At 40.9% G+C, this 21,152-nt stretch overlaps 1 protein-coding gene across 1 annotated transcript in view; it reads right to left on the bottom strand.

Annotated features, from left to right (window-relative positions):
- Positions 1-21,152, bottom strand: part of PRKDC (protein kinase, DNA-activated, catalytic subunit) — an 85,632-nt gene that overhangs the window by 23,783 nt on the left and 40,697 nt on the right. Inside the window, exons 44-65 of the mRNA XM_028737018.2 lie at positions 20,812-20,877; positions 19,156-19,228; positions 18,682-18,830; positions 18,067-18,204; positions 16,911-17,030; positions 16,448-16,591; positions 15,801-15,952; positions 15,144-15,275; positions 14,160-14,271; positions 13,362-13,486; positions 13,114-13,263; positions 12,562-12,735; positions 10,980-11,078; positions 9,640-9,850; positions 8,833-9,004; positions 8,085-8,300; positions 7,652-7,764; positions 5,246-5,377; positions 4,865-5,044; positions 2,783-3,003; positions 1,551-1,689; positions 320-508 (exon numbers count right to left, since the gene is read on the bottom strand). Of these exons, the coding sequence (XP_028592851.2) occupies positions 320-508; positions 1,551-1,689; positions 2,783-3,003; positions 4,865-5,044; positions 5,246-5,377; positions 7,652-7,764; positions 8,085-8,300; positions 8,833-9,004; positions 9,640-9,850; positions 10,980-11,078; positions 12,562-12,735; positions 13,114-13,263; positions 13,362-13,486; positions 14,160-14,271; positions 15,144-15,275; positions 15,801-15,952; positions 16,448-16,591; positions 16,911-17,030; positions 18,067-18,204; positions 18,682-18,830; positions 19,156-19,228; positions 20,812-20,877 (3,207 nt within the window). The remainder of the gene's footprint in view (positions 1-319; positions 509-1,550; positions 1,690-2,782; positions 3,004-4,864; positions 5,045-5,245; positions 5,378-7,651; positions 7,765-8,084; positions 8,301-8,832; positions 9,005-9,639; positions 9,851-10,979; positions 11,079-12,561; positions 12,736-13,113; positions 13,264-13,361; positions 13,487-14,159; positions 14,272-15,143; positions 15,276-15,800; positions 15,953-16,447; positions 16,592-16,910; positions 17,031-18,066; positions 18,205-18,681; positions 18,831-19,155; positions 19,229-20,811; positions 20,878-21,152) is intronic.

The following is a 21,152-nucleotide window of genomic DNA, read 5'->3' as shown; positions in this document are numbered from 1 at the left end:
AAACCCATTTTTAAAGAAAAGAACAAAAATAAATTGAAACACAGCTGCTAGTAGGGTAGCCAGTTTTTCTGGAGCAGCAGCAGGGGGAGGAGAATACTTAACTCCCCACACCCTGCAGTGCACATGCACACACACACACACACACACACACACACACACACACACTGCATACTCAAAACCCACACACCCCAGAAGCTGCTCTTAGACCTGAAGTAGGAAAACATAGAGATGAATCACAAATCTCCATTATTGCATGCAGTTTGGCCCTAACATGAACAAGTGCAATGTAGCCAGAATGGAAAATCGTATGTTTGAAAACCTGATAAAATGGATCACTCCATGTTTTATTTAGGTCTGAGGGCTGTCCATTATCAATGTTTACAGTCGAACAGTATTCCAGAGACTTCCATTCTGTCAAGCGGTTGTAACATTCAAGAGATGCAAGCTCCCAAAAATCTTTTTCCGCTTCTGTTGGTTCTTCATCAGGCCAGTCTTGCATAGAGAGTGCCTGTAGAAACAAATACATATGTATTTCAGTGATTAGCTAGTAATTTATCTGTACGCAGTTATGAATTCATAGCCAATTTGCTCTTCCGTAACAGTTTTGATACCTGTGCAAAAACAACAACACCGTGTGATGTAGGAGCAAAGGAAGCTGCCGAATACCAAGCCCAGCCATTGGCCCATCTAGATCACAACCGCCAACACTGATTTTAGACAGGCATCTTTTCCAGCTGCACCTAGAGATGCCAAGGACCTTTTGGCATGCAAAGCTTGTGCTGCACGCATGAAAGACAGCCCCTCCCATAAAAGCAGAACTACCAGTCATATAATATCTCTGGATAACTGCCCAAATGGAGATGCTCCTTTAACAAAACTAATTTTTTAAATACAGCAACACTCCTTTGTATTTAAGCATATCCAACAATATATAGACTAACAAGTTAACAGACGAAACACTGAAAGCAAACTGTTAACTAATGAAAGAAAGGAATAAGAAGAGAACTCAGGAAACCACCTCAACCAGTTTAAGCAGGGAGGGTGTCGGGCAACAGGGAGGGTGGTACGCAAAATGCACCCCCGCTTTGTTTCTCTGGCCCAACACCAGGAGCAATCCCTGAAATTGAGTTCTCAGAATGGCTTCATGGGAGGGCTGATAGAATTCCTATCAATGGGATCCCCCCCACCACACACACACATCCTGCACACCCTGCCCAGCCTTCCAACCTATGTTGGTGTTGCACCAATTACTCGGACCTTCCATTAATCAATACTCTGACTACACCTTAGGGGCTAACTTAGAGGTCAGTAAATCAAACTCTCTTCTACCCCTACTAATGACTATAAAGCTGCATTGAAAAGCTTTCAAAGTCTTAACACATTTATGTGCAATTCATGCCTCTCCTTTTCCTCAGTCATGAAGAAAATTATCCTGGCTAAAGCAGAGAAATGATGATTTGAAGAACCTTTAAAAAATCCATATTCAGCCTGAACAATTACTCATTTTTTCTTCAGTTACTTGAAAGCAAGACTTCGTATGAAAAGCATACCTTATCATATTGCTTCGCTGCTTCAGCATAATCGTTTTTTGCTTCTGCTAGGAGAGCTTTCTGAGTAATTTCCTTAGTGTCAATCTTTCCACTAAAAATAGCCCGCAGAACATCATAATCTCCAACTGATCGATACAGCCTAGAAAGCGAAAAAAAGTCCAGGATACAGCTGAATGCTTATTGCTTAAGTACACGTTATCCTAACTTCCATAAGCAATGGCCCCGAGGTCATTTCAAGCATGTATGTGAAATCGTGTAAAATGGGGAGCACCCTGGAGAGCCCTCCTCAACCAAGCCCCTCCATCCCTCTGGCCTTCAGGAGCCTGAGCTGAGTCATCCCAGCTATCATGCATGGTAAAGCTTCTGCCCTGCACATGTCAGCTGGGCCAGCTACACCGCCCCTCCACTTCCCGTGTGTCAGAGGAATGGCGGGGCTTGGTTGAACATTTCTGGGTACTACTTCCAGGTACTTGGCATGTGTGTGCATGGCCGCAAACAAAGAGAATGCACATTAATTGGGACGTTGCCTGTATTTTTATGTGATTATTTCACATCTTCTTTCAGAACCTGTCTTCCCCATACCCAAATACATTAAATTTTATAACCATTGCAATCAATAGGTGGTGCTGACTCCCTTACTCTGTTCACTGCTGCCTGCCTTGTTTTTCCTGCTCTGGTGCCTTTGCGGGTAATCAGGAAGGATAGTTTGTCATCAGCTACTGAAGACATCATTGCACAACCAATAATGTGGACAGCAATGAAGAGAAGTGAAGAGAGTAGGCTAAAAAGTAGCACTGTTAATAGAAATATTACATTAAAGGTTTTTTTAGAAGCTCCAAATGACTTAGAAGTGGTGAAGGTTACACTAGGGTGCTTGGGGAAGGTAGGGGAGTTCCGCCTCATATATATTTACACATATACACCACACAGAATTTGGGAGGGGGTTGTCCCTGAGGGCCACCCAAAACCTCTTGGCAGTCTTTATACACCCCATGGTTTAGCCACCCCAGGGCAGCTCAAAGTAATGCAGGGAGTATCACTGTTGAGTAAACATTAGAACCTGGGTTTGTTTTCAGTCCTAATCCAACAGCGTCGCTATTGAGAAAATGCTAATTCAATAGGTGTTATATAGGCTGCAAAAATACTACTACTTATAGTTTTTTTTATACAGTCAATTAAAAAAAACATACCATACAGTAATGTAACTCTAGAGAGGAAAGAAAAAAACTTACTTGGCAAGTTCAATCCATTTGATCACATTGGGTGAAAGTTCTGTCTTTCCACGCATCCTTTTGGAGGGTGGCTCCTCCTCCTCCTCCTCCTCCGGGGAAAGGTGAATTAAAGATTGTTCAAGAAGCAGGATTCCCACTGGCTGCTGCAAACTTGCTAAGCAGCTAGTGCTCACACTTGAAGGGCTGAGGTCCAGCAGCTCTCTGTGTTGGTAGCTCATTTCCTATCGCACCAAACCCATAATTAGCTATTGGAACTACTTTGAGGTTAGCTTAATATGTAATGTTTAATAACCCATCTCTCTCTCTCTCTCTTTCTCTCTTTCACACACACACACACACACACACACACACACACACACACACCATTTAATCCAACAACCCCCTCTATGTCTAGAACTAGGACAACTTACTTATGTCTTGACATCATAATATTGTGCATTTCCCTAGCCTCAGTTCATATTATTATTAGCTGCAGAGACAGAGAGATGTATAACACTGTCATAACTGGACACAAGCAAATTGTTTTTATAGTGATTGTTTGAAATGCATCCCTGTTTCATTGGTGTGAGCCACTTTGAGCATGGTTTTGTTTTTTGTTTTGTTTTTTTGGCATGTCTCCCAAGACAGATGAATGTTAACAGGTATACAAATAAAATGAATGAATGAATGAATGAATGAATGAAATAGAAAGTGAGTGAATGGAGCCTGGCAGTTCCACACTAAACACCGTTGTCTATAAAGAAATTAGTCAACTAGGTAAATTTTATAATGTAGAGAACAAGAATTAAGGCAACTTCACAGACCATTAGAAGAAGGAAGAACTAGTACGTCCCTGAGTAAATATTAACAAATTTAAGTAAGAAGGGTGTCATCTTTAATCAATTTTAGCTTGTGCTCATTTATATCTTCTGTAAAAGTGGTGGAAATTTTCTGGTCTGCTGGTCAAATTTGGCCCACCAGCCTGTTTTGTTCAAGTCACATCAAGCGACACAAACATGTGGGAAGCACTGCAGAAGGGGCTTTGGCAAGTTTCTTTGGAAAGAAAAAAATGTCTCATCTTTCATTGGAGCATTTCTTTTTTCCCCCTGAAGGAAGTAGTTTGTTTTCAAACCACTTCCCCCACTGCTCTGAATACAAACTACTTCCTTTGTAGAGGGGGAACTGCTCCTGTGTTTGGGTCATTTTCCTCTGTGCAGAAAGGGGCTCCCTCTAACCGACCATCAGCCAACTGTCAATTAAAGGGAGCCTATTTGAGATGTGTGTCTTTAAAGGTGGTTGCTGCACAGCAGAGCTTTCCAAACTGTGTGTTGCGACACATCAGTGTGTCAGCTGCAGTGTGTTGGTGTGTCGCACAAACATTCCCCTCACTCCTCCTGGGGCTGGAAAGGGGTTAGTTTAACCTCCAGTTTGCTAGTAAAACTGAATTAGGTAAAGGTAAAGGTACCCGTGCCCATACGGGCCAGTCTTGACAGACTTTGCACTCATCTCACTCTAGAGGCCGGGAGCCAGCGCTGTCCGCAGACACTTCCGGGTCACGTGGCCAGCGTGACGAAGCTGCTCTGGTGAGCCAGCACCAGCGCAGCACACGGAAACGCCGTTTACCTTCCCGCTATAAAGTGGTACCTATTTATCTACTTGCACTTAAGGGTGCTTTCGAACTGCTAGGTGGGCAGGAGCTGGGACCGAACAATGGGAGCTCACCCCACTGCGGGGATTCGAACCGCCGACCATGCGATCGGCAAGTCCTAGGCACTGAGGTTTTACCCACAGCGCCACCCGCGTCCCTAAAACTGAATTACTGTGTAACAAAATGATGTATGTCTAAAAAGTGTGTTACCAACATGAAAGTTTGGAAAGCTCTGCTGTACAGAGACTTCCTTTGAACTTTGACATATGTCAACATCATTATGAAGCCAGATAGTTGACAGTTGAGTGGGTCCACCCACCAGTCAAAGATGCCCATGGTGAGCGGAGAGAATAAAGATCTGGCCACTGGGCCAAAAAGGTTTCCCCGCAACCTGGTGTATATGCCTAAAAAGACAAAACAGAATAAAATGCAAAATGCAACGTAGAAAGCACTACCTGGATGCAAGCTATGAATGGTGGGAAATACAGCACAGATGTTGTCAGGAAGTGGTTGAAATCCTCAAGCAACTGCTGGACAACATTGTTCCTCTCAGGCAGAGTTTTCATTTTCTTCATTTCTTCCAGAATTCCACTAAACAAACTGCTGAAAAGCTGCTTAGCCAGTATAGGGTCTCTCTGTAATTGACAACGCAAGCAATGAATCCTTGGTACAACTGTACTGGTACTTCCAGACAGAGTCAAGTGTCTCTTCTGCAACTGGAGCTTACAAGTTTACAGGAACAGCTTAACATTTGTACCTTACACAAATTTTGAAATTTCGTTTACCGCAACCGTGTTACCAAAAAGCAGTTAAAAAACACGGATAAAAGAGCATACCTGAGCTACGCCCTGCAGAGGGGTAATAAGACTGCTGTATTCAATCTGGATGTCAGGAAGGTCGCCTTGCCTGTACTTCCTGTACAGAGTGACCTGAGCATCATGTTTCATCTTTAGCTGGGTTTTAATTTCCTGCAACAATAGATAACTTCTGAATTAGTTTTGAACAGCTTATCATACAGTAACATTGAGAATGGATCACTACATTGAGCATGTAACACCTTTGCTGAGAGAGCTATATTATTGGCTGCCGATATGCTACTAAGCCACGGGTTAAGGTTCTGCCAGTTGCATACAAAAGCCGTAACCAACTTGGGACCAGGTTACCTGCAAGATATTCTTGGGCCCTATATACCAGTTTGGTCACAGCAGTCATCAGGACAGGCCGTCCTAATGGCGTCTGATTCCCCCAAGGTCCACTCCATAGTACTTTGAGCAGAATCTTTAAGTGCTGCAGCACTTGCCGTGTGGAATTCCCCCCCTGGGTATATTAGACAGACATTGGCTATGCTATGCTTTTCAATGCCTGTTGAATACTTCTGTATTTAGACAAGACTTTCCAGATGATTGGGAGGCGGGTGGCGCTGTGGGTTAAACCACAGAGCCTAGGACTTGCCAATCAGAAGGTCTGTGGTTCGAATCCCTGCGATGGGGTGAGCTCCCGTTGCTCGGTTCCTGCTCCTGCCAACCTAGCAGTTCGAAAGCACGTCAAAGTGCAAGTAGATAAATAGGTACCGCTCCAGCGGGAAGTTAAACGGAGTTTCCGTGCGCTGCTCTGGTTCGCCAGAAGCGGCTTAGTCATGCTGGCCACATGACCAGGAAGCTGTACGCCTGCTCCCTCGGCCAATAAAGTGAGATGAGCGCTGCAACCCCAGAGTCGGTCACGATTGGACCTAATGGTCAGGGGTCCCTTTACCTTTTACCTTCCAGATGATTAACCCAAGCCATGAAAACAGATCACTGATATGAACTGTAGAATTGTATTTTTATACAGCTTTACTGTATTACTGATGCTTTAAATAGTTCTGATATTTTCTATATGTTGTTTAGTCGTTTAGTCATGTCCGACTCTTCGTGACCCCATGGACCAGAGAATGCCAGGCACTCCTGTCTTCCACTGCCTCCCGCAGTTTGGTCAAACTCATGCTGGTAGCTTCAAGAACAGTATCCAACCATCTCGTCCTCTGTCGTCCCCTTCTCCTTGTGCCCTCCATCTTTCCCAACATCAGGGTCTTTTCCAGGGAGTCTTCTCTTCTCATGAGATGGCCAAAGTATTGGAGCCTCAGCTTCAGGATCTGTCCTTCCAGTGAGCACTCAGGGCTGATTTCCTTAAGAATGGATAGGTTTGATCTTCTTGCAGTCCATGGGACTCTCAAGAGTCTCCTCCAGCACCATAATTCAAAAGCATCAATTCTTCGGCGATCAGCCTTCTTTATGGTCCAGCTCTCAAGTAATTAAAAAATTTCCAAAATAAATAGATAAATAAATATACATCTCCTTTTTGTGGATCCTGCAAAGGGAGAGCTGACCACTCAAGAATGTTGATACAGAAAATGCATGACCTCAAGTTTAAGTCACATATTCCAATTCTTCCCAAAAGTTCAATTCTAAGGTTTAGGCTTTGAGCTGAACTACATCAAGTAAGCAAGAAGAGCCCTGGATTGTGATGAAGAGCAGAACTCAGGAAATGCATTTGCTTCAGAGTGGGTAGGACATGAAATGGGGGTGTGTGAGTGTTCCTCTTCACTCAGGAAACATATTAGGCTAATTTGAGTGGCCCTGAGTTACTGGAGCAAGTGGGGCACACATGCCCCATGCAAGGATAGCTTCCTCCACAAGTCAGCCAACTTCTATCCTCAGAAAAACCTTGATAGGTAAGCTATAATCTTAACACAATCTCCTTGGGGGGGGGGACCCCAACATCTCACATTTCCAGTGTGGTGTAGTGATTAAGAGCGGTAGTCTCGTAATCTGGGGAACCGGGTTCGCGTCTCCGCTCCTCCACATGCAGCTGCTGGGTGACCTTGGGCCAGTCACACTTCTTTGAAGTTGTGGGGGAGGAAGGGAAAGGAGAATGTTAGCCGCTTTGAGACTCCTTCGGGTAGTGATAAAGCGGGATATCAAATCCAAACTCTTCTTCTTCTTCTTCTTCTTTGAGAGAAAAAGAATGGAGCTTTGATACTCCAGTCCCATCTCTGTAGTGCCTCACACTGTCAAGAGCCCAGCTCTTCAGGAAGGAGAGGAATCGTGTGCCTTGGTGGTCTCTCAAACCCCACTGGTTATGGAACACTTGAACAATCTGCTTCCTAGGCATGCGGGCACTCTGTTCCTAAAGCAGTACTTCAGTAGAAGCACTCTAAAAACAGTTTAAGTCTCTGTTTATTATTTATACTATAGGAAACAAACCTTTTCTTTTTTCTGTTCAACAACGCCCTTCCTTGCATAAATCAAACTAAGCTTTTCTTTGTCTTTTAAGAACCGTCGCCTCAGTCTCAGAATCTCTGATCGTTCATCTATACCTAAGCAACAGAGAAGGAAAATTCTTTTTTAACTTATACATAAAGATACTTTTTAATAACTTGCATACAACACTTTCCTAATTAAACAATGGGGTGGGAAAGTCTCACCCATAATATCATTTTTGATTTCGATGACATGTGAACCCTTTGATTTAAGAACTTTCCTAATGTAAGGGCTTAAACTCTTGAAACCAATTTCTTCTGGTTGCTTGAGCAAAACTCATGTGTGATATTATGTAATTTGCTTAGCCTTAGATAATAAAGAAGGCTTCTTCTAGCTAAGGATGTAAGGGAGAAATCTCCATTAACAGCTGTGGTACCTTGAGCTTTACTGTCCACCTCATCACCGGGCAAACCCAGCCTTTTCTCTCCGAAATTAGGACCTATAGGTTTGAAGGCGGTTCTGTGTGATTTGTCAGCTCGTTTGTTAATGAACAACAATGAAGATGACAGGGATTCAGAAGATGAAGGAAATCTGTATTCTGAAAAAGTGTCAACGCTGTTTCCTATCAGCCAGTTGAAAGAGCTTCTCCCACCTGAAATAAGAAGAAAGCATTAATAATCACATCTCTTTCCACTTAATATATGTTGCCCCCCTCCCCGCCTCTACTATTCTTTTACTTGCCTAAGTTATAACCAGAAATAAATGTTAAAGAAACAGAATATCAGGGGAAGGTTCAGTATGAAAACTGAAATACTTAATATTTTTAGTATATGAGGCCAAAGATTTTACACACAGACACAAACAAATACAAAAGTATATGCAAGTACAATGGACCTTGGTTCCCAAATGGCTTAGCAGATGAACAAATCGGCTCACGAACGCCGCAAACCCAGAAATAAGTGTTCCGGTTTGTGAACGTTTTTCAGAAGCCGAACGTCCATTTCGGCTGTCAGCATTGTTTCTGGGGCCAACCAGCCAATCGGAAGCTGCACCTTGGATTTTGAATGTTTTGGAAGTCGAAAAGACTTCCAGAATGGATTGAGTTCGAGAACCAAGGTACAAACCTCCATAAACAAACCCTTTTAAATTTTTTCATTAAATACTACTGCTTCAGGAAAACTTACTGGCATTTTGTGTGGGAGTAAATTCATACTGTTGCTGTGTGGCCCTTATCTGGCCACCCAGAGATCCTTCCTGTGAGCGATACCTGTTGGCATCCTGGGAAGCTTGAGACTCCGCAAACAAAGGTGTAAGAACAGTACTTCGGTACCGCCAACTTGAGTCAATAGCAAAATCCTAGAAAGTAAAAAACAACAACAACCCAGTGCTGAGACCATCTTTGCCCATTGAAGTCATCGAATTTGATTCAGCTGAAATACCACTAAACTCAGTGGGACAGCGGAAAGATGTACCTAGGATAGGGTTACATGTGAAACTATTAGACAAAATCTTAATGTAGTTCTTTGTTTTAATATTTAGCTGGAAGTTGCCCAGAGTGGCTGGGGAAACCCAGCTGGATGGGAGGGGTATAAAATTTTGCCCCCATTAGGCATTTATTTTTAAACTGGTGTCATTTCCTAACCCAAATTCCATTTTTTCCTCTGATTTCTATCCATTTCATTTTATAAAAATATCCTCCTTTCCCAATGTAATCATCAAAATGACTTCCTCAGTTTACATCTAATAAAGTATGAAACTGACCAATGTAAATTACAGCCAAATAGCTACTCAATGGATTTTACTGGCTCTGGACTAAAGGGTGATGGATCCTGAAGACTATCCCACAATTCTATGTAAAAATACATAAGAAGAGCCTGCTGGATCAGGCCAATGGCCCATCTATGCCAACATCCTGCTCTCCCAGCAGCCAACCAAATGTCACGGGGAAGCCACAAAACAAAAATAAAATAAAGATATATAAATAAATTCACCTGAAATTTGCATTCCGAAAGTGGATACTCAAACATTTTTCTGGAGTAATCTGGGCTCTTGCTGGTCATCTCAAGCAGAAAATTCGTAGCCAAGCTCAAATACTGAGTTTCAATTTTGACAGAGTATAAAGAGCTTAACAAAGTCAACATTCGATCAAGGGTATTGGGTGGTAGCCTAGTTTCATCACTCCAAAAGTTCCTGACAATTATTCTGTAAAAGGAAATACAGAGCATAGTACAACAATGGCAAGCTCAATAATGTTTTGTTTATTAAGTCATTATCACCATAAATGGCTCAGAGTTACCCCCACATGAACACACCCAGACCCTGAAATCATCCTATGAGGTCCTTCTTTGTGTACCAACTCCACGAGAGGTCCGGGGGTAGCAACACGAGAATGGGCTTTTTTTTGCAGTGGCTCCCCACTTGTGGAATGCCAACCGCAGGGAAGTTCGGCTGGTGCCATCATTAGGCACCAGGCAAAAACATTCCTCTTCAACCAATGCCCTTTTAAATCTGTTGTGGGAGGGAGGATTATTCATTTGTTGTTCTTATTTTTATTATGTATTCTGTGTTTTTTATATTGTAATTTTATGCTGTGAAGCACCCCAAGATCTATGGATGAAGGGTGGTATACATATTTAATAAAACAAAACAAATATTGCAAAGCCATCTTCCCACCCCCTATTTTTAACCAGTAGATTACCATTCCAAGATCAAATTCCTTATTCCTTACTTCATCAAGGCAAAATCAGGAAAATGAGGACTCGAACCTAGTGGTAAATTCCTTTGTTGTATCTAACTAAACTGTTCTGCCAATGCAATGACTTTTGGCTGTGCGATGGAATTTCCCTGCGCTCTCCTCCCCCTGTACAACCACTAAATCTGTTCCAGGGGTTCCCCCAACGCTCCAGAGCTGATGTAGAGGTCATGCATTAGGCACAGTGGGGAAGTTCCATTGTTCAGTTAAAAGTCCTTACAGTAGTGGAACTGTTTAGCTGGATACTACGTGACAGCACACTCCACTCATTGACAAAATGAATACATGATCCTCTCAGTTTGTTTTCATGTGATGGTGAGAGGCAAGTTAGTACTGCTCAAAGGAAGACAGGAAAAGAAACTGAGATTCAGCAGGGGGAGAGACTTAAAAACAAACACAACCACCTTTTTCTCATTTCCTTCCTTCCAAGCCGTCAAACCCAGACACCCAACACACTCAAGTTATAATTCTGATTTGTGAAATTAAATAGTTTTTAAGGCTTTGGTTTTCAGTTAAACACACACACACACACACACACACACACACACACACACACACATACGGAATAACATTACTCACTGCAATCCAGAATTTTCATCAACCAGTCCTTGTAACAGAACTTCTTTCGCTAGTTTAAACACTTCTGAAGAGTCCTCATCTGCTTGGCTTTCAGGATCCCTGAGGAAAGAGCAAGGAAAAACAGTTCAACTCTTCTACTGCCTTCTCACTAACACAAAAGGTTAGTGGAAAATCTGCAATACTTCACAGTATTCCATGATGGTCACAAGGATATATGCCCATAAGTTTCTCTATCAGTCTCTTAAGACAGCTTCAGAATTCTCAAATGTCTGTCGCCAATGGAAGCCAAGGAGGTGAAAAAACTTAATATGGAACCTAAATGGCCAAGATATGGAGAAATCTTAGAACAAGAGGGTGATAAAGTGAAGTTACAGAGCTATGAGAAATTGAAGTCTAAAGTGCGAGATTGGCTCCATTATTTTCAAATAATGGAGGTGTTTAAACAAGACAGAAAAATCGGCTTCCAGGTGGAGAGATCAAAATTAGAAACAGAATTGTTGGAACCCAATACTAAGATTTTGTCAAGAATGTATAACTTGTTGCTGGAATGGAATACACAAGATGAAACAGTTAAATCAGCTATGATTAAGTGGGCACAAGACATTGGTCACAACATTATGTTTGCTGACTGGGAACAGTTATGGACCACCGGTATAAAGTTCACGGCATGGAATGCCTTAAGAGAGAATATTATGAAAATGATTTACAGGTGGTACATGACCCCAGTCAAGCTTGCAAAAATTTATCATCTGCCCAATAATAAATGCTGGAAATGTAACGAAACTGAAGGTACCTTCTATCACCTTTGGTGGACGTGCCCGAAGATTAAGGCCTTCTGGGAAATGATTTATAATGAAATAAAGAAGGTATTTAAATGTACCTTTTACAAGAAACCAGAGGCCTTTCTCCTGGGCATGGTCGGCCAATTGGTGCCAAAGAGAGATAGGACGTTTTTTATGTATGCTACTACAGCAGCAAGGGTTCTTATAGCAAAGTATTGGAAGACACAAGAACTACCCACGTTGGAAGAATGGCAGACGAAGGTGATTGATTACATGGGACTGGCCGAGATGACAGGCAGAATCCGCGACCAGGGAAAAGAGATGGTGGAGAATGATTGGAAGAATTTTAAAGTGTATCTTAAGAACTGTTGTAAAATTAAGGAGTGCTAAAATGTCAAGGGTATAGGAAAAGGAGGATTACAGCTGTAAACGACTATGTAAGAGAGAAGGAGGGAAAAAATGAGTAATTAGCTAAATTAAGTGAGAACTTGCTGAAGAAATTTTGAAACAGGGATGCAGAAAGGGGAGGTATGGGGAAGTCGGAGAAGTAAGATTTAAGAAAAGAAGGTTTTGAAATTATACGTGTTTGTTTGTTTGTGTATTGTGTATTGTGTATTGTATTGTCTTTATTATGTGTTGGAAAAATCAATAAAAATATTATAAAAAAAACAGAATTCTCAAATGTCAAGAGTTGGAATTTCCCCCCCACATCATGACTTCAATGTGCGGCACACTCATGCAACAGGCGACACAATTTAATGGAGGATTTCTTTTTAAAATACCTGTGGTTGAATTCTTACCTGTAGTTATCATATAGCCACATGAGAATGTCATACATTCTCCCCCGACATACTGGTGACGGGTGAGAGATGAAGCCGGTTACTGCAGGAAGAAGCTCTCGTACCTCAGCTGGTTTCAGGTTAGGTAGCATCTTGTATACTATATCCATACATATGGTTTGCCTTTCGTCGTCTCTAGGAGAGAAAAACAAAAACACATTTTTTAATTTGTCTATGATTTTAATTTTTAAATTTTCCCCCCAACATATAGTGCATTTTTATTCACTTGAAAAAATGCAGTCAAACGGATTTTAAAAATAACTTCATTGCATCAACAATAAGTATGTATACAAAAAGTGCAGCAAAGCTAGACTTTTGACTGAACATGCAAGGATTTTTCTCTGAAAAATGCCAACTGAAAAGTGATAACAGTGAAAAGCCTTCTCCTATCCTCAGCACCCAAAGGGAGAATGTGATTTTGAGCAACTCACATTTGCTCAAATAGGGCTTGTGCAGAAAATAGGGTTTGTGCAGAGTTCCTATAGAAATATGGATAATTATGCCCTTACTTACCTGTGATTCATGACTTGTGTAAAATCCTTACTCTTCAACTGTAAATACAGATCTGCTATTTCTTGGGCACGACACATTACTACCTCCAGGCAGTAAGTTTTCATCACCCCATGAAGTTTTGGTATCAGGAAGAAGACTGTATTCATAAACCTTTCCATGAACAAGAACCAAAAAGAACAGGAAGTTATAATACTGCTAAGCTAACTGAACCTCTCTAGGGTATAGACAATTGAGATTTCTCAACTTACCTGTCAGCAAGAGAAGGGAAGTTCTTTGTCACTTTATTCAGACACACAATAAATTTGTCCTCTTTGGTATTCTGATGCTGCTTTAGCTGCTGTATGACCAAGTCATAAACCGGACCTTCAAATATCTGAAAAATTGAACATATCGTTAGGTACTTTCAAATGCCAAAGCCTCAATATCCTGACCCAAAAAATAGTAATAATTACTAATTATGTGAGTAGTGAGAGGCCTCCTCAGTCATTTTTATAAGATTAGATAAATCTGTGAAAGCTAGCTCAGGCATAGGCAAACTTGGCCCTCCAAATGTTTTGGGACTACAACTCCCATCATCCCTAGCTAACAGGACCAGTGGTTAGGGATGATGGGAGTTGTAGTCCCAAAACATCTGGAGGGCAGAGTTTGCCTATGCCTGAGCTAGCTCTTTCAATGCCACAGTAGGAATGAGACTTGTATCTCAGAGGCAGTAAACTGCTGCCTACCAAAGGTTGGGGAACAATCTGAGTATGGCAATCTTCACCCTAACTTCTAGTTAGCAGCTACTGGAGGCAGATTACTGGAATGGATGAGATCTAGTATGACAGTTCCAATGTTCCACTAAAAGGGCAATACTTTCTCCCCTCTCAAAATGTTATACAATGGACATGTTACACAATGAAATTCAGTGGATTAGCTACGATAACAACACACTGTTTTAATGGGTATTTTAGGAACCATCTTTAAAAAAATCATAGAATACACTTAAAAAGCAAACTCCTGCTTTGGTTTTAGAAACTGGAAAATACATAGCCTGTTGTACCCACTTTTTCCTTCTCAGAAATATAGTGAAGAATGAGTCCCAGCACTTCGGCGGCAGCTGCATACACTTCCTTGTATTTTACTAAGGCCATGTTGTTAGTCAAAGCTTGGTAGTATCTAGCAAGAAGAAGAAATATGCTTCGATAGTCTCAGAATGGAATTTTAATGTCTAATGTGTAATAAACAGATATCAGTAAGAGCATATTTAGAAACCCTATACAGACCACTTGTTTTATCTGTAACCTAAACAAAGTGGATTACAAATAATTTAATGAAGGGATAGGGCTTTCATCAGCTCAGTGTCAGGGATGGTGGGAGTTGCAATCCAACATCTGGAGGGTGAGAAGTTCCCCATTCCTGGCCTCATGCATGCACTTTATACATATCTACTTTCCTGTTTGCTGAAAATTTCAATGCCAGTCCCCAAAGTTCCAGTTTTCATTTTGGAAATTGATTACCATTCCTGTCTGTTTCTCCCTCCCCTCCAGTACATGAAGCTAGTTGTTCTAATTCAGCATTATATGCATAATTTTTCTCATTTTCAGATGATCAACATGAATTCAGAGACTGAAGCATGCTTAAGTAACCTCATTTAACACCAAGTAAATTTCTGCATGATCTCACAGATGCATTACGAGATCATTGTAGTTCCTGATGCAATCCTTTGAATATAAAATGCTGCAGGGATCAATTTAACTGCTTTACTCAAAGGAATAAAACCACATCCAAATATGAAAATTTGGAGGAGATTAAATGTTCTGCAATGAGAACACTATGAAGTTTTATGCTGAAATCAATTATTTTAAAATCCCACCACCAGCCTCCAAATTTATCATCTGATTGTGGGTTTTGTGTGTTGGGTTAAGAATAAGTAACAGGTAGGAGAAACGCAAGCCAAATATGCAAGTGTTTCATGTTTCCTTCTCTATTGGCCCCACTTCTTTTGTTCAGTACATTCCAGCTGAATTGCACAAAAATAATTTTCTTACTTGACACTGCCAATTTCACAGTTTGGATCATAGGGAGGCAGGTTATTAGCAAGAACAATTCCTAGTAACTGAATTCCCACGGAGTTGTCTTTTGTGTTGGCATCTCTACCAGAAAACCGTTCATATATTATCCTATAGTAAACAAAATCACAGAGATCATAAAAACAGTAACTTAGATTGAAAATAGAAGTGGTCAAGTTCATACTGAATATTCAAATTGGAGCATTTTTAGAAACCCTGCATTAGATCAACATCTGATCCCCAACTCCCACCCAGCCATGCTATAGGTTTGTCGTCGAAGGACAGGGGTAGCCAGTGTGCTGCTCTCCAGGTGTTGTTGGACCCCATCAGCTCCAGGTAGCACGGTCCATGATCAGGAATGATGAGTTGCAACCCAGCAACATCTGGAGAGAACCATGTTTGCCATCTGTGTCTAAGGCATGAAACACATTGATCCTTATTTCTCCAGGTTAAATACTAGAGAATTGGCAACAGGTATATTCTAACATTGCTAGACATGTATGACGACAATAGGATTTAGTATAAATGCAACAGTCCACCTACCCAAACTAGCTTTTAAAAAGAATCCTTCATGCTACTAGGTTGATTTTTATGTATATTGCAACTACAAAGAGTACCTTTATTAAGATTATTTACCTGTAAGGTATGCTAAGACATTCTTTCCAGCACTCTACTACTGTCTTGACAATTTCTAAGTTATGTCTGAACACTGCTTTTTTCTGGTGAAATACATTCTTCATCAAGAACTCAAGCAACCGGTTAGCTAGGATTTCATCCTTGATATTTCCCTAGTATAAAGCAAACCACAAAGCACTGAGTTAGCTATTTAACTAAGTTAATTAGTTATTGTTAGCTAATTAATAGCTGAGTTTGCTATTTTAACCAGGGAATATGCTTTAAAAATTAATCACCAATTTTCTGAAGCAGGATAGAATCTTCTTTTTTAAGAATGTGAGACCGCAGAAGGCAAATCACACTTTAAATTTAAATCACACTTTAAATGTATAAATACATTATGAGAATACATTTATAGTACAGTATCACTAACAGTTGTTTAGTGACAATAATAGCCACATACATTCATCTAAAGTGTTTCCTCAGGATAGTGCTTAAGAAATCATTTAAAACTAAAGGTGTTCTAAAAATCATCGTACCTGAATTGCCAGGGTCATTTCTCATTATGAACTTACAATAATTACACCTTGATCCTGCATCAGATCATTACGACCTAAATATGCACACACACACACGCGCGCGCACACACACACTTCTTAGTTCCTTACTTTGGGTGTGGCAACACTAGTCCAGGAAAGTAGGGTGACCACTATCTCCACCACCATGTAATGAATCCCTTCTCCTCCGTTATCTCCAGAGACAACCAGCTGCAGTAAGGGGCCCAGCCAGTGCTTTGTGTAAGGTTGGAAAACCTAGAGAAGAAATGCAGAATGCCATCTATACAGTACTGTCACTTTGGAAACTGCTGCACAATATTGAAAAAGTAAGTAAATGGAGAGGGCACTTCTTACAAATGCCCAACAATGTGATTACATTTTCATGCTTCGCTGATAAATAATCACACAATACTTAGGAAAGTAAACAGGGTACTGATATTTGAACAGTTGGGTTTATATGAACACCCTGAACTAGCCACTCAAGTTCAACCTACTTTATTCATACTGTAGAAAATTATTACAACAACCAGTGCCCATTTACAGTCTCAATTTTTTTTTAAAAAAAATGACTCACTTCTTCTGTATTCACGATGAGTTTTGCCACAAAGAGGCGAATATTTAATGGTACAGATGGATTTCCTAGTTTGCTGTGTAGAAACTTCATCCATGGAGGAAGATCTGGTGAATCTGTACCCTAAGTCCCCAAAAGATTATAAGTACATAGACACACACAGCCAATTATATTACAAGGCATAATTAAAAGACAACAAAAACACAACACTAAACCACAATCCTTCCTCAGTTACCAGTAGAGGTGCATCCCAAATTGGGTGGGGGGGATTGGGGGGGGGATTACAGGGAAACAGATGCTTTACAGGAAGTAGAGTACGTCACTTTGTTTCCTATCTACAGTAAGACAATACTTCTAAATGAACACAAGTACTTTGATCAATATGAAATCAAACTTCATACCATGGAAAATGTTTGTTCCACAAACAATTTAAATTAAGGGTAAGGAACAGGATCCAGCTGGCAGGCCAGATCCACAGGCCACTTTTTATACGTGGGTAGGGCTGCCCATCTGTCAATCACCTAATGTTACCACGGGATCAAGTCATTCCACTTCAAAGGAAATAATCAAGGGGTCTGTACTCCCAGGTTTTCCTTTCCAGGTGCACCTTGCACTTTTGAAGTCAGGCTTGAATTCAAGCCAGGGAAGCAAATAAAGAATCAGAACCACATTTCTGAGTGCGAAACATTTTTCCATTTAGCTTGAGGTTTTAAGCTGCAGCTCAAACTTTTCTGCATCTGATATGTCTCAGACCTGAGAACAGTGGGTGCATTTTGCCCACAAACAGCCTGATGGCTGCATCTATAATGACTTAAATCAGTAGAACTTTTTATATATAATATATATTTTATATATACATATATATGTGTGTGCATATATATATATATCACACATTTCTTTCATGGATCAATTCATCTAGTTGAGCTTATTTCTTGTAGTAACTGGGGATAAACCACAGGTAGGACAAGATCTTGCAGAATATGGAGTATCTGCACACAATGCTAAAGTCTTCAAAAAAACAGAAAACGTTCACCTAGCAAGTATGCTGAATCTTCAAGCATTTATGTGGCAATACATTGACATCTTTCTAAACAATTAAACCTAGAAAGACCTAGGAAAAGATTATGTTAGCAACATATAAAGTCATGCCAACACTTACCTTTTCTACTGCGGGTGTGATTCTATTCCTGTGCATGTGTTTGATCAGGGTTGTCATAGAGGCCATACATTCATGCTGGTTCAGCTCATCCATCTCCAGTTCCATAAAATCATCTGAAACTATCGGTTCTGTGGGCTCCTTTTTAAACAAGCAAAAACTGCCAATTAGTTCTGAAGATGTCATACTTACTTTTTTAAAAAAGTGAAATTAAACATGAATTTCATTTTATCCTTTTGTTTTTCTCTTCATAATATTGCTTTCCTACAGTTAAGCGCTTGGTAGTAGTAGCAAAAATTTTGAGGCTCTATACCAGGCTTCCTCAAACTCGGCCCTCCAGATGTTTTTTGCCTACAACTCCCATGATCCCTAGCTAGCAAGACCAGTGGTGAGGGATGAAGGGAATTGTAGTCTCAAAACATCTGGAGGGCAGAGTTTGAGGAAGCCTGCTTTATACACTGATATATCCTCTACAGCTCTACATGGTTAAAAATACCAAAGCTGTAACATTTGAAAATTCATGATCTTTTATAGAAGGAAATGGAACACAAACCAGAGCGTGTGTGTGTGTGTGTGTGTGTGAACATACTTGCAGCTTTCCTACACAAGTCAACTCACCTTTCTCCTGAAGTGAGAACCGGAGGCAATACGGTCTTGGGAATTATATGAAAAACTCTGTACTCCAGTTGAGAAATCAAATTGGCTCATCTCTTCACTCAGACTGCTATCTGCCATATACGATGCAGAAGCTAAATAGTGCGGCTCGACTAAAAGGGAAAGGCATAATCTGGTTATACTACTGCACAAATATCTATGCACATCTTCAGTGAAGAACTTCTAAGTAAACTGGTTTCATGTGTCAAATCTCAGGCTTCCTACAAACTTCTCCTCACATTCATTCCTGTTTAAAATGAACTTAAGTACGTGTATCTGCATCTATGCCTTTTTAAACGTTTTAAAAAATAATGCTTATATTCAGAATACAAAAAAGAGAAAGATCACAGTTATTTTTATGTTACTCTGTAAAGCTCCAAGTACATCATCATCATCATCATCAATACAGTTAAAAAAAGAAGAAGTAACAGATAATACCTGAATCCTCACTCATTGCTTCCCTGGCTTCTTTCCTAATGGCAATGTATTGTTTCTTTCTTTCCAGAGGAACCTAAAATACAAAAAAGTTTTCAAAGCTCCTTGGTAGCTTAAATAACACATAGTGCTACCAAATCTAGAGGGATCAAATGGAAGCAAAATTTATAAAATACAGAAGAGAAGTTAGCTCCAGTCAAAGGGTGAATGCTGCCTTGTCCTCGTTTTTTTATCTTGTCCCACTTCCTTTGTAGAATATGATCAAAGATTTTTCCATTTCTTGTGTTCTCTGAGCATCAGGCAACCATTTTGTCTGCCATTTCCTCCATTCACCTTGCAGTGAAGGAACTATCCCCACTAATCTCAGTCTTGCTGTTGGGCACACTTTGAATGTGATGTCAGGCCTCTCTCTATTCATGCAAACTCTGATCTGCTGACATCATGTATCACCATCACACATTCATTGCTATCATCATCTTGCATCTCTCAAAATTTGAGCAAACACATACTGTGTTGTATTTTCTTCTAAGACCTGCTTCCCTCCATGATCAGAGCACCACAGTGGGCCCACAAATTCCTACAGAAAAACACCCCCACTACCTAAAACCATCACAGCAGAGACTTTGTGCAGTGGCGGAGGAACCATCTCTGGCACCCGGGGCGGGACGCCAAGGGGCAGGGTCAACCGCCTGGTGGTGCATGTGCAACGTCCGTACAGATTGCGCTCATGCAACAACCATACGGGATGCCACTCTTGCACGCCATCCATACAGGCATCATCTGTACGGGATGCCGCTTGCATGGCGACCATACAGACTGCGCATGTGCGGCATACTGTACTGAGTATGGTCGCCGTGTGAGGGGCAGCCTGTATGGATGACGCACAAGAGCGGCAGCCCATGCGGACATCGCGCAAGCAGCACCCATACTGACTGCGTACACCCTCAACTGCTCTACAGCTGGGGGGAGGCAGGGGCCATCTTGTCACACCCCCTCCAGAGTGGCACCCGGAGTAGCCAGCCCCCTCCGCACCCCACTCCGTACGCCCCTGACTGTGTGGCAAGTTTACTGCTACAGCTACCTGCTTGGTTAGCAAAATAAGATACACAGCAGGATCTGGAATAAAATCTGGCCAAAGCACAAAATCTATGAAGGCTACCAAAGATCACCATGAAAGAAATAATTCAACCTTTATACAGTGGAACCTCGGTCATTGAACGCTTCGGAAGTTGAACATTTCAGCTTTCGATAGCCAACAACCTGGACGTGAATGATTCCGTTTTTGAACGTACCTCGGAAGTTGAACGGCTTCCGAGGCACATTTCTCCATTTTTTCAATGCATTTTGCTGACTAGCAATTGCGCCTCAGTTGCTGAACGTTTCAGAAGTCGAATGCTCTTCCAGAACAGATTATGTTCAACAACCAAGGTTCCACTGTACTTGCGTTTTATGATTTAACCACAACTCTTAACTTGGTCTAGAACTCTTAAGGAAGTAAGATCTTCTCTTAATAGGGAGGTAATTTCATTTTACTTTCTCAAAACTGAAAGAATATGTTATTTCACAGTATTATTGTTGATGTTGCTTCCATTGTATTTGATTTATTGTTGTGGGAAATAATACATTAGCAGTGAAAATTAAAAAGGAACCTTTTCCTACCTCAATCTCTATAGGAAATGAATAATGGTGCTGTAAATCCAGCAAGTTTTCAAGAATAAAGAGATTCTGCAGAAAAAGAAGACATGCAAATTTTAAATGAACAATTATGCTGCAATTTACAAAATGTTAATTATCCAGTTAGCTGTATGTTCCAAGAATACATTTAGAAGTAATTGCCATCACGAAAAGTTCAATAAAAATCCAATATATGAATTGCTCTTATTAAAATCTAAATTCCACAAATCTCACCCCTGAAAGCAGACATTCCCAAGAGAAATAAGCCCACACAATGTATTCCAAGCCCTGACAGAAGACAGTCAACTTGTCCCTTCTGCAAGCAG

This window comes from Podarcis muralis, chromosome 8 (assembly GCF_964188315.1).
Source record: "Podarcis muralis chromosome 8, rPodMur119.hap1.1, whole genome shotgun sequence".
NCBI lineage: Eukaryota > Metazoa > Chordata > Lepidosauria > Squamata > Lacertidae > Podarcis > Podarcis muralis.
The sequence above is the reverse complement of the archived record's forward strand: the minus strand, read 5'-3'. Positions and strand labels throughout refer to the sequence as shown.